Source organism: Anas platyrhynchos, chromosome 1 (genome assembly GCF_047663525.1).
Source record: "Anas platyrhynchos isolate ZD024472 breed Pekin duck chromosome 1, IASCAAS_PekinDuck_T2T, whole genome shotgun sequence".
Classification (NCBI taxonomy): Eukaryota; Metazoa; Chordata; class Aves; order Anseriformes; family Anatidae; genus Anas; species Anas platyrhynchos.
Window position 1 is genome coordinate 147,524,209 of NC_092587.1, and position 14,658 is coordinate 147,538,866.

General features: G+C 35.5%; 1 protein-coding gene across 1 annotated transcript; it reads right to left on the bottom strand.

Annotated features, from left to right (window-relative positions):
• Nucleotides 1–2,151: 2,151 nt before the first annotated feature.
• On the bottom strand, nucleotides 2,152–13,916 carry TNFSF13B (TNF superfamily member 13b). Its single transcript, NM_001310341.1, is given in 6 exon segments — nucleotides 2,152–2,670; nucleotides 4,377–4,527; nucleotides 4,623–4,735; nucleotides 5,096–5,152; nucleotides 13,382–13,487; nucleotides 13,575–13,916. Coding segments are annotated over 6 exon segments (867 nt in total). The 5' UTR covers nucleotides 13,902–13,916; the 3' UTR covers nucleotides 2,152–2,557.
• Nucleotides 13,917–14,658: the final 742 nt, after the last annotated feature.

A 14,658-nucleotide genomic window follows, 5' to 3' on the forward strand; every position in this document is an offset into this window, starting at 1 on the left:
TCTGACCAGACTGTTGTCTTGCACTGTTTGCACTTGTGGGAGTATTCATGGTTCAGAATTTTTGTGAAGAAACTTGAGGTCCTGTTCCATCCTACTGTAGGAAGGCAACACTTTTGAAATATTTTCTCTCAGAAAAGATTTCCCACATCACACATCAGAAACACTTTTCAAAATTTCTGTACTATCCATGTGTGTTGAAAGCAGAAGGAATAAATACAGTTAAGAAATGGGGCAGTGATGACAACAGATTTTGCTTCACAGCACTTTTGCTAAATGCTTAAAACACATCTATAATCCATTATATATATATAAATATAAATTAAATTATCAAAGCTACGTTTTGTAAAGTGCCAAGCACTTTGGTTCAGAATTGGCTTAAGCCAAGCAAGCCTACTGAATCCACTTGGAAAACTTACATATCAAAAATTAATTTTGCAAGTTTAGCCACTATGTTTAAGGAAAAACAACTTCCCTTCCCTTCCAACACTGCACCAAAAATAACAAACATCTGATTAGAGATTCAGGTCATCTCTTTAATGTACTTCAGTAATAGGAGACAACTCATTGCATGCCAATAATTCTTTTATCTACAGGGACTCACACAAACTTTGGCTAAATTGAGGTCTCCAGTAGAGGATTTAAGATATCTTTGTGGCAAACTTAGCACATCAAAGTTACAAAATACTACTACTAATAATAGTAACAACAAATTTCAGTTTTGCCTCCAGGACACATAAATAAAGAACAAATATTTTAAAGTATTTGTAGAAAGAGGACTTCCAGACATTCTGAAACCTTAGTTAAGCCTCACAAAAATCCCAGTGTGGTAATCCAGTGCACATATCCTCATTGATGAAATGTCTTTCTGAAGCATGGAGAAGTTGAACAGTTTCATCAGTTTACCATAGTCAATAATTCCTAGCCCTATATCACTTTTATTTATTGTCTATCACCATAAGAACTCAAATCAAACAGCACTATAAAAAGAGACGAGGAGGCTGCAATATACAAAGCGTCTTTTCTTTACTGAATGAGCTTATATGACACAATTCTTAGACTTTTTTTTTTTTTTTCAAATTAAGCACAGTTCATTACTGTGGCTTTAAATATTTTATCTACCTCAGTAGCACTTCCATACTTTGTTGATCAATGGAATAAGTATTTAATGTTTTCATTACAATATCTGCTAGAAGCCTCGACCACCCTATTAGAAGCAATACACGTGGATTATTGGGTGGGAAAAGAAAGAAATCTCATTGACTGAAAAAAAAAAAAAAACACAAACAGAGGCAAAGAAAATCTACTTAGTCCTTTTACAGGTCTGTTTTGTTTGTTTAAAACAGATTTGTACAATATATTTAAAATTGCACAAGACAAACAAACAAACAAAAAGCCCTATTGTTATCCTAGGGATTGGGTCCAGATTTCTGGGATACAAAAGTATTTTTTTAATTTTTATGGTTGGTTCAGGGTTGTTGAATTTTTCTTTACTGTATTGCGGAGAATGGATCATAGCAAAAGCAAGAGAAATACAACAAATATGTATGCAACTATATTTCCATAGACTAATCTGTTCAAAAGAAGACAAAATTCTATAAAAAAAAAAAATTGTCAAAGATTCAAATGTGTGTGCATATACTTTCACATATATATATTTATTGTATATACACAACATATATATATATTATTGCAGAAATTATGGAGTCAGAAATCCAATTATACCTACTATATTGTGTCTAATTTCATTACATTTCTTTCTATGCCTGCCTTGTTTACATGTATGTATGTACATATTCCTTGATGGGTAGCAATACTTTGAAGCTGTCTAAACATCTTATGTGTCCTTTTTCCAGTAAAATTAATTGTAATCAGTAAATACTAATAGACTTTAGTAATGTATATATCTTTTGTCCACAGAGGATAAGCAAGCTAGTGGCTACTATTCTATATACTTCTGAGGAGTTTACTTAATCGTCCTGTACATTTAGACTTTCTTTCCAAAATAAATCTCAATGTCAAACAAAAACAAACAAACAAAAATAAATAAACAGAAACCAGGTGACACCACCATTTCATGATAGGTAATCTAGTGTTTGATGATTCTTCCTTATCCTTTATGCTTCAATTTATTTATTTATTTATTTATTTTTTGATGGAACAAAATTAAAATGCACTTGTGTTTTAGTTTTCCATTTCTGGATAATAAAATGGTCCTGCTCATGCTATACTTTGTGGTCAACTCTTCTTTGATTTGTTTCATGGACAAGAAATTACTTCAAAGCCAAAAGCCATATCTTTACAGCTGTTGTTTAGAGTCTCCCATTGTCTAAAATAAATTGGCTTTCTGGTAATCACATGATATTTTTTATCTCACAAGTACGTCTGGTGTGTTTCCTGTTTTGGGTTCACTTATTAAACTGAAGAAAAGGTTTCAGAAGCTGGTGGTGTGGGAGAGAGACTGAATTGGCAGCTTTATTAAAATTCATTTTTTTTTTCCTGACAAATGCATTGGAAAAGAAGAAAACTGCACTAAGCATAACAACAGAATCAAAGGATTTCAGAAGAGTCTGACTGCACCAAAAAAAGTACCATCGCCATCCAAGGATATTTTGGCTCGTCTTCGTGGTATTGTAAGTTGAAGTTCGTCCCCTTCTTCTAATTTTGCAATGCCTGGCAAAAAAAATGGAATATTTTAAAGTTAATATTTCACAGACATTATTTTTATCAATGGTGTTCAAAATGTTATTACACATCATCTTATAAATGTAAGCATGGCTTGTTACTTGTGACAAGTGCTTGTTTTATCTTTAGGTACAATCACACAGATTTCAGCCTACCAAAATCTGACACTTAGCATCCTCTGTGGAGCTGGATCTACCTTTCTTTCCTTAGCAATTCCATTCTTCACTCATTGTGTCAAAGTTCACTTAAGCTAACGCTGCAAAAAAAAAAAATCACCTAACTGCAGTGCAATCAGATTCCCCATCTTATGGTGATGAGACAGTCAAGGTCAGCACTGGGCATTGCTGGTCCTAGACCATTCAGTTCCCACACTTCTAGAGGAGGTCTCATCAGCTTTACCAACCAAATGAAGTTACCATACATCAGCTGATCCACTGCAACTGCAGAGCACAAAAGTCTGCTTCCTGCAAGCCACACATCAGCTGATGTGGTAACAGAAAGCACCTTGCCTTCCAGTTGCAATCACTGGACTGAGAACAAAACTAACATCTGCAGCAACACGTGCTCAACAACATGAGATACTGCAGTAAAATTCAGTTTTCCAGGTGAAAGCAGAAGGTGGGAGTTTTGAAAGCAGGAACGACGATGTGGCAGAATGGAATACATGAAATTAATCTCTATGTAAAAAAAAAAAAAAAAAAAAAAGAAAAAGAAAAAGAAAAAGAAAACTTCCTTCCCAGCCCCATTTGTTTAGTACCACCACTTGTCAACAGTCAAGTCTTATTACTGAATGTAACCCACTTTTTATAGAAGACAGAGAAAAAAAAAAGACAGATTTTATTCACAGAGATTTTGCTAGAGAATAACAAAATCAAAAACCCCCACATCCCTGACAAAGAAGAAAGACAGACAGGTAAGAGCTACTGAATGAGGTTTGATAGGCCTGGACAATAATTCCTTAAATGCTGCTGCAGGAAAATACACACATATAAGCACTAAGCCTGCTGGACTTGCGTTAAATATTTTAATTGGTCTTTTTTGTGGTGTTTCTAATTTGTGCAGTCAAAAAGAGCTCTTTATAGAATTAACTTTTTCATCTAACCAGATAGTAAAATTGCATTAGCCATTATTAGGAGTGGAGATTTAAGCTGGTAAATGACTTTAGAATGACAACTATTAATTGGATGGTTGGACCAGATGGTCTTGGGGACCTTTTCCAACCTTAATGATTCTAGAATGGATTGAATCTTTGAAAGCCCACAGTGAAGTACACAAAAATTGTGTGGCTAAAACTCATGCATGATATATTAAAGCAGAACACAGCTCCTAAATACGTTTTAGTGGGATACGTAAATGTGGAAACCAACACCTAAGTTAAACTCAGTTCTTCAGCAGGGACAGTATGTACTACTTTTGTATGCCTCAAGCACCTATCTATGAAAGCACCAAAGTATCCAAGCACTTTATACAGCTAATGTAGAGACAGGAGTCACTCAGATCATCTAAGTGAGATGCATGTAGTTCAACTGCTGATGCTTGATATAAATCTATACTTTTGGAATGTGTTTTGTAGTTTTGCAATTAACCAGATCCATTTTCCTTAGAACTGCTACAATTCTTAATCACCCGCCATTTGAGATTCCATTTAATACAGTTTATTTGCAAACAATGAGAAGGAAAATTTAGATGTTTACCAGCGGTATAGCAAGAATTATTCGGATAAGACTGTGGCATATTTTGGATGCAGCGAAATAATGTCACCAAGCTCAGATCATCACCAAACACGTGGGCCTTCTTCCTCTGTATTAGATGTCCCATAGCAAATGTTGTATCTGTATATAAAACCTACAGAATGAAGAGGTACAGACTTCAAATATATTGTATGCAGACATTAAAAATCCTTTAAAATTCAGATGCTGAAGTGAATTGAGCATTCTTACCTGGCCATATATGAAAAAATATCCTGTTTCTTTGATCACTATTTTATTTCCATGTTCTTCCAGAGCTGTTCCACGTTTAAAGCTCAGAAGCCAAGGGACAATGCTTGAATCATCTAAAAGAAACAAGAATGTTGGGGTAATCAGAAAAAAAAAACAAACAAACAACAAACACCACCACCACCAACAAAAAAACAACACCACAAACAGACACAAATGTACTTCCCCAGTTATCATCTGCCAAAATTGAATAAAGCTGACTACTAGTTAAGACTTCCAGTCTCTCTAGCTGTATTTCCCCCAAAAAAGAGGATATTTGCAAGAGCTGCCCAGATGCAACGACCACATTATTTTATTTATTTATTTATTTTAAAATCAGGCCATATAACTCAGTTAGTGCTTTGAAGTTAATTAAAATAAGACACAAGATCTAAAACATGGAACAGTGAGCAATAAAATGTGGAATATGTTCCTACCTTTCTGTTGGATATCACTTTTGCTGTCAGCGATGAGTTGCAAGCAGGCCTGTAGCACTGCAAAGTGAAAGCATACATGTCATTTGTACAACGGAGTAAGCTTTTTGAAGCTACTTCAAAAAAAATGGAAGAACACAAAACAAAACTATATTCTTTGTCTCACCACCTATTTGAAAACAGAATCTATCTTACTCAAACATGCCAAAGCAAAATTCATACAGCAACATGCACTAGATAGTTCTCAGAGAGCTACAGCTAAGCAGCATATAAATTGTACTTGCTTGTTTTAATCTTTGGTCCTAATTGAGTTTAAAAATGCAGCAGTAAGTTAAATAAGCTATGAATCAGATCAATTAGCTTTGTTAATTTTTTAACTAAAAGCTCAAAAAAAAAAAACCCAACAAACAAAAACCAACAACCCTGCCAGCTATGACAGATACCAGTTTTTCTAACAGTATTTATTATATTGCTAAAAATAGTTTTCAGTCATGGTTTGTGTAAAATGTTAATCATATATACTGGTTACGTGGTACTTTCAAGAACAGTAAAATCAAATTCTCAACATCCATATGCATGTACCCTCCATATATTTTCAGATGCATGCAGTCAATCACCCTGTACTAAGAGAGAAAGTACAGAGATGACTGGTAGCAAATAAATGCACACGTAACAAATACCTTAGTATCTGACAAAAAAAAAAAAAAAAAGCATTACTTAAAACTGTAGGTGTTGGAGACATGAGAAAATAGGACGTTGATCAGAGAAAAATACTGTGGCATAATATGATGGGATATATATTCTGAGATATGATAAAATAAAGGCTCCCAAGAGAAACAGAGATTAAGAAAAAAAAAATCTGCTAACCACATATGTCAGTGAAGAGGATAAAAGACAAGAGCATGGTTGCATTTGCAAATAGCAGGTTTTCAGGAAAACATCAGGTTGTAGTGGCATTTTGAAGGCTGGAAAACACAGGTGTAACATTTACTGAACTTCATTTACTGCACTTAGAAACTGATACTAAGTTAAGAGAAGAAAATTCTGCTTTGGACTGCTGAATCTCTTTGTTTGCCTTGTTGTTGTTGTTCTTCAGATAAAAATGCCATGGGCTAGATTCAGATCCCCCCCTTGCTGCAAAGGGCAGTGACCTACTCTGAGATCTTATTTCTGTCCTGTCAATGGTACCCCTGTGCACACCCCTGTGTTCATCAGCATCCACTTCTCTGTGCAGTGTACAGAGTGACAAGGTTGGAGAAGAAAGTGGTCTCCTGTCTGTACCTTTCTCCTTTCAAGGAGGCTGTCAGGGGAGGGCTAGATGCTCTATAGCACATCAGTGGCGCTCACAGACAGTGGACAAAATTCACATGCAAGTCTGGGAATGCTTCAATGTCACAAGAATTAAGAACCTATGAGCCCTACTGACATTAACAGGAACACTATCCTGCAGTCAACACTTCCTTTAACATGCCAAAATCTATAGATTTTCAAACCAAGAATTTAAAGACATTTACATTCCCTGTCCTTTGATAAGTAACAGAAAACCAAGCCAACATAAAATCAAAAATGGTGTTTTACTTCAGTGATTTTTTATTTCTTTTAAAAAAATCACATTTGTAAGTGACAAAATTTTCTGAAAAAGAAACTTCCAAATAAAATCAAAATGTGATTTCTGGAGTTGCACAACAACAACAAAAAGCATGTCAGGCAATTTACTTCACAAGGTATTCATTTACCTTCGTTTGGAACAAAATGCCTTCCTGGTGAATGGAATTGGCAGTAATCTAAATACATATAATTTTTCCTGCTTTTAAAGGAACTCACCAGTGTGGCCATTGGAATTTCCACTGTCCGAACAAGAGAGGAAACTGCCCTCATTCACAGTTTGTAGCTCTGGATTTGTGATTTGATTCTTAGCAGCACTGAAAAGCTATTCATCATTCATCAGAACTGCCACACAGTAATTAAAATCAGCAAGCTAGGTACAATCTGAGAACTTTTTAATATTTTAAAAACACTTTAAAAACACAGTTCTGCAGCAGTTTACAAATATCTGCTCTCTTCTCTCTGGGGACAGCGACAGGACCTGAGGGAATGGCATGGAGCTGGGACAGGGGAGGGTCAGGCTGGGTGTTAAGGGGAGGTTCTGCACCCAGAGGGTGGTCGGGCACTGGGACAGGCTCCCCAGGGCAGTGGTCACAGCACCGAGCTGCTGGAGTTCAAGGAGTGTTTGGACAACACTCTCAGAGTTTCGTTTTTGGGTGGTCCTGTGTGGAGCCAGGAGTTTGACTCAGTGATTCCTGTAGGTCCCTTCCAACTCTGGATATTCTGTGATTCTATGGTATCAAATCTACACACACTCTCTACAAAAATCTGTCTTTTCCTTTCATGTATGCAGACTCTGAAGTCTTTAAGGCTGCGCAGAATGTAGTGAGTTTGCCTTTCAGGGAGAAATATGGATACAGAAGTGTCATTCGTGACAATACAGAGAACAGAAACCAGCACAGTGGCCCTTTTACCTAAAGCCACAAAAAGGAAAAATAATTTCCTAAGAACTATTTGGGGAATTTAACCACAAGATACTTAAAAAAAAAAAAAAAAAAAAAAAAAAAAAAAAAAAAAAAAAAAAAAAAAAGTTCAGAAGCCAATACCATCAAATAACTATTTCCAGTATATACAAATACTTCACTTTGACCTGTGAAAAACACATATGCTTAAAATCAACTAATTCACTGAAACAAATTCAAAGCAAACAACATAATTAGTTATTAAAGAGAAAGAAAGGATATACAGAGTATATTTTCTAGGGAAAGTAATAGAGATGTTAAGTAAAATGCTAACATTGTTAAATGTTAGCAATTCTATTCCAAGAAGAACACAAATCTGAATTGCAATATGAAGAATATATGCATTACCAAATACGGCTTGACTATTTACTATCAGTAGAGAGCAGAAAAAGTCAAAAGCTCTACCCAAGTATGCTTCATTCACTGTAAATCAAACCTGCCTATCAGCTTTGTAGTATAAAGGATTTTTGAATATTTAATAATGTGAGCAGAACACAGGATTGGTAAAATACTTCTCTAAAACATGTAAAAATATCTGAAGTGTGCACCACCATGAGGACTTGCTGTACAAAACAACGTGTACCTAGAACAATAATGTGTGCCCCGACCTCTTGTGACTTCAGATGATAGCTTTGCTTTGATGAGAATTTTTTTTTTTTTTTTACTCTTCTGATATAAACCACGCTGTGGGGTGTGAGTGAGAAGAACATTTCAGACTTTTCCATGAAGAGAACAGACAATTCTGAAGAAGTTAATGATTACAGATGTCTTTACAAACCACAGCCAGCACTTGAAAGAATGTGTTCTTTACCAGTTGAGAAATGTAACCACAATTTCAAAAAAAAAAACACAACCAAAAACCCCCAAAACAACAACAAAAACAACAAAAAACACCTCAAAAACAAACACATCTAGCTTTTGCAGAAGGATAAGAACTTTGTCTTCTGCATATCCATGTAGTTCTCTTCTGCATATCAGTAATATCAAATTCCCCCTCCTTCTTCTTGTTTTAACATGCATAATCATTTTAATACCTTGTAATATAACTTTGTAATCCATTCAAAGAAAATTGCAAATTTATTATCTATGAACTTGTGCATAAATTGCTACATTTTGGTTTCTGAGTATCTGCGGCCCAAGACATCTATCTCAACTTTTGCTGAAACAAACAAAAAAGATGAACTCTGAGCTTTAAAAAGAGACCTGTTTGCTTGGGTTCCTTCTTTGGTCTTGATGTATACACTGTAGATTTCCTGAAACACACTTAAACACTAGGTAATTTAATTTATAATTGATATGTATGTTCTTGAACAATTTGCAGCTTTTTTTTTTTTTCCTTTTAACTTTTTAATTTATTACCACAGAATATCTTCCTTTACTTTTTGCTTGTGCAGGTTTATAGACTGACTAATTTGGCACTTTTTAATTAAGAAGTCTTTATGGTGCATTAATCATGGATTAAATCAGTCACTGCATTAAAATGGCTTAGTCATCATTACACATACGATTCAGATCTAACAAGTATCTTTGAAGTATTGCTGGCATCATTTTAATCTTAATGGAATTAGAAGTAATGTGTTACAATTAGTATAATCAGGAATAATTTACTAAGAATTAAGAATAGTTTATATAGACTTCTATTATGCAGCATAAAGCATTTTTTTTTTTTAAATTAGAGCCTATTTTGTGTATCTTTTATTGCACAGAGGTCTGTATAATATGCAACACTGATTCGTTCGTCCAGTAGGTGAAATTCTTCATGTAAAATTGTAAGCACTGGATGAAGTCTTTTTCTACTCTCTCACATAGAAATGTTCACTTCCTTTAGAGTTAGCCTGTTGTCAGCAGAAACAAAAAAGAATAACATCTCTTTTGAGATTTTTTTTTTTTTAGCACTCTTATATTTCTCCTCTTCAAACAATAAAATAAGAAGTATTTAGTGAGGGAATTTTATATGCAGCATTTGCTTAGACCAGTAAGAAAAGGTCAGCTTTCTTGACTTAAAGATCTCTGAAGTCAAGTTCCACCCATAAAAGTTCATACTGTCTGTCTGACATGGATATCTAAAACAATAGCATATGGAGTCAAAACACTTCTAATCAGCAAATGTACCAATATGCCAAAAAAGCAAATATATCAAGAGTAATGGCAAAGGGGATGCCTTCGCACTACTTAGTGCTTGCATGACACCAGTTGTTTCCTGCGGATGCAAATGACATGGCAAAAGAACCTGGAAACAGCTAGTAAGAAATTGCCAGGCTAAGTTAGCCTATTTCACTGCTTTGTGGACTTTGAATTTCTCTTCTGTGCCTTTCATACACACACCTGGTTGAAATGGATAACCTCAATATACTGAAGTAAATAATGTCCACAGGTGCCCCAGTTTGATCGCACCAGAACTTTGCAAATTTGAGCTTACAGAAGACCTGATGCTCACCTTGCTAGCCAACCATGGGAATCAGAATCACACAGAGATGATTGGAACAAGGCACCTAGAGAGCGTGCAAATGAAACTTGGCATTTGTACTCTGAACTGTCTCAAGTAATAAAGCTGTATCTTGTTCCTGGACTGAAGGATATATACATCTTATAGAGAAGCATGCTGGCAAGGCAGTCAATAATTGGGATCAGGGTAATGTGTGTGTGCGCTCATGTGGGTGTGTTTCTGTTGTGTAGCAAGTTTTCCTCTACAGGCAAAATTTATAAAAAGAATGACAAATTAAAAGAAAAGTATTTCTGCTCTTAAGTGTCCTGATATGACACCTGCTAGAAGTGGTTAGATGATCTATATCTGCCTGCATATTAATATGCATCTTTCAAAATCACCCATTAACTCCTACTCATTGTATCAAGAACTCTGTTTCTGACTGTTAACTGTGCAGCTTTCTCTGCAATTGATGCTTAAAACCCATCTCTTCAGCCCACTTGTGCTAGAAACTTTTCTCAGGACATGAGATGTACAAATTCTGATGACTAATACTTTTACACATGAACATAGAAAAATGCCTAGCCTATAAAAATATTAAAGAAAGCATTGTATTAGATCTATTTTCATTCAACTGTCATTTTAATTAAAATTACAATTTGTGGCCACTTTTATGCACACAATATCAAGCAAATGTATATTACAAATATATTAAAAAGGAAAATTCCATATATTCAAGAAGAGTTGAGCTAGGTCTGAAAAGAATCAAGGGCATCCGTTACCAGAATTTAATTATCAATGTTAAAAAAAAATAATCACAACTTTATTTATGAACAACAACAAAAGGTTCTCTTTTACTTCTGTTCTCTGAAGAGACATAAGAGAAGCAATTCTATATCAGTGACATTCTCAAATATTCACTTTCTAAGGAACTGGTATGTGTTGAATTGAAATTATGGCTCAACAATTAATTCTGAGACTAGACTCTGCTTTGAGAGCTTGTTGAAGCAAACAGAAATAGCACAAGAACAAAGCACCTCACTCAATACCCTAATTTATCTGCCATCATACTGGACTGAATGCAGTGAATCTGTGGGATACTTTAGAGGCTGCCAGAATTTCAATACTCAGCAATGGATGCAGGAAGATAAAAACACAGGGGTAGTAATTTTATGTTTATGACTGATGAACTGACAGAATTCAGGACCAGGCACAAAACCATGTTATTTTTTTTCAGTCACTCTACTATAACAAAATTTAACATTGACTTTATTTAACTATTTAACATACCAGGTTCACGGTCATCAGTGGAGAGAAGTCTGGTCTGAGAAAATTAAGCTCTAAAGAGCTTACTTTGCTGTTATTACAGCAGGTAGAAAGGTAACTCAGTGTAACAGATGACCTTTTATGTAGGGAAAAGATATATAATATATATATATTTAAAAAATATATACATACAAAATACAATGGCTGTGTTAGATTATTATTTTTTTTTGTAGTAGGTCAGCCTATATAGGTTTTCCTGTTCAAATGAATGTTCCTATTCTATGCCTTCTGTTATCTATTCAAAACAATTTAACAAAAAAAAATATTTAAAAAAAAAAGCCTACAAAAACATGAAGCAGCTTAATTAGAAGTTCAGGTGAAGAAATACATATAGATACAATCAGAGGTAGCTACCTGATGAGAAGAGTCTTAAGTCTGCCAGAAGAAAGCTGAGGAGCTCAAAACCCTACTCTGCCCCATGAACCCTCAAAGAACAATAAGAATAAAGTTGAAAACTACAGTGAAGGGAAGTGAATAACTTGCAAAATACTGATGCTATAATATCCATTAAAAAAAAAAAAAAAAAAAAGACATGCCTCCTCATTTTGGTGATAGCTGTGGTTTAGGTATAACGGATCACTAGTTTTTATTTGGGAGACATTGGGGTGGGGAGAGCAGTGAAGTTCTGTGACTCCCACTATAGGAAACAGGCTACAAGAAATACAATTTAAGTAATTTTGTCTTACATCCTGGTTGTGAAATCACTCTTAGCCAAGACCCTGAACCAAAAATTTAATGAAATACAATAAATCTCATTTAAACCTATGGATTTTGGGTCGCGTCCTATATGAATATTCTCTTTTTAGAGACTTGGAGGTAAGCAGAATGATACCGTAGAACTTAAATTTCATTTAGCTTGCTGAAGCTTAAGTGAAATACATTTCACATTAATTATTTAATCAAAAGCACATTTTAAGTGATCTCTGATTTAGACTTTATCTACTCATTGTTAACTTAACACATTTTAACTTAATCAGTAATTCAATATATCAGCTCCCATCAGTCAAAACAATCTAAAATTATCTATAAGGAGGTTTAATAGATTTAGCAATTTAGGAATATTTCTAGTTACTCAGTGTAATTATAACGTACATATTGTTATGTTTAAATGCTGTATTTCATCCTATCAAACACCAATGTATTTGGAAAGAAAATAACTAAAAGAAATTGAGTATTTTATCCCTAAAGGAAACAAGTATATCCCATTAATATATTGACATTATAACACACATCAGAGGTGTTTTTACAGAGCAGTCAATAGTGCTTTCTGCAGCATCTTTTTAAAAGGCTACAGTAAAAAAAAAAACTTACTGCATAGGAATGCCTTTATTAATTTTGATAATTATATTAATAGCTGGTTTTATGTGGAAGTAATGCTATTTTTTTGAATTTCTTGTAGTCTGCCTCTTCAGACAGGTACAAGCTAGCTTTTCTCTTTGAAAGCTCCTACTTCCTTAAAGTGAGGGAGCTTTCTTGCTACTTCTCTCTTTTAGGATGACTATGTTTTCCCAGAAAAATGACTTGACTTTTTTTTTTATTTTTATTTTTTAATAATGGTTTTCCCTCCTTAATATTTATCAGAGAGAAACAAATTAGATATTACCCTGAATTGAGAATGATGGATTTAGAATTGATCGATTTCCAATCTGAACAATTTCAAGTTGCCTTACTCAGCTCTACAGCTCATCATCGAGAAGTAACATAGCTACAAGATAAAGAATTGGGAGCTAATATTCAAAATTCAACCTGCAGATAGCAGAAATATCTGGTACCTTAAACAGTGCGGTAATCATCAAACAAATGCAGTTCACAACATTCATTTGATAATAATTGTATTCAGCTGCAAAAATCGTAATAGGCTCTGGGAGCATTCGTCAGCCTACAGGAGGAGATATGTCCCAAGAACTGCTGCTAGTCTCCCAAAAGCATCCACCTGCAGCATCCCAACCCACTTTGCAAGGTGCTATTTACCTGTTTCTTCTGTGTGGACGGCAGACCTTCTCCCCCTGTTTCTGCTCCCATTCGAGATTTCCTTTTGGAAACTTTCAGCTGGGCTAGGGCCAGGAAGCTCGTTCTCCTAACGGGGACAGGCAACAGTTGGTGAGAGCGGCCTCGTTCCCTGCAAGCTCGAGCCCTGCGAGCCACAGCCACCACTCCAGCTTACCTGCCTGGCACCAGCTGCAGAGGCTTGCAGGAAGGAAGAAACAGGGGCACCTGCTTTCTCGTCATCAGGGGAGACGGCTCGCCGCTCTAGTGGAGACCTTGCCTGGACCCTGTAGATCAGCTCGTGGCGCAGAGCTTCTAGCTCTGTTTTCAGGGTGAGAACATGGTAAAGAGACACTGCTGCAAGACAAGAGGACAGGAGCATTGCAAGCCACAGGAATGTGACAGAAAAAAGTCCCGTGGTGCCTGAAGCAGCACCAGGGGGGGCAGAGGGAGAGGAGGCGGTATCCTTCTGTTGGATGACGTGCACACAGTCCACGGATTTCATCGCTGCTCTTTCCTCACTAAAGCCAGAGGGAGAGTTCAGCTGTCCCCTTCCGAGGTGCAATCCATGTTACCAGTTGCTCTGTGAAACTAAGGGCATCCAGAATAAGTGAACAAAACGCCCAGATCATTTCCTGTCATATGAAGCCGTTGATACAACCATTAAACTTAATGTACAGAGTGAAAGTTTAACATTCAGTCTCCGTTTAGTTTTCTTCTTTCTGTGCTGCATTTTGGCAATGAATACTTTCTCATGAACTGCTTGCTCAACCTGCCTTCCTCCTTTCACTTTCAGCTATTTATTTTTGTGGCAACTTGCTTTTACCATTTCCCATTATCTTGAAATTTAGGCACAACTGGTACCGCTGGTATTTAGAGCCTTATCTAGAATTGCAGAAACAATGTAAGGTTTCCTGGTAGTGTATCATCCAGTTCCAATTAAAAGAGATAAACATATAGCAATGTGTGTTCTTGTAGGTATATACATATATATGTATACAATGTGTATACATTTTATATATATATATATATAAATGTATATGCATATATATCCAAAGTGACTATATGCCTGCAGAGTGGGTAGCCTATTCAAATATCAAATTTTGTTGTTTCCTGAACACAAGAGTGAAAAGTATTCTCAGGTATGAGTAAAAAATTATTGGTCTCTCAAGTGTATGAAGTGGCAGAGTCTGCAGTTCAATTTGTCATATGAACGTGGCAAGGGATGACTTTTTATCAGACTCATTTGATAAATACGACTT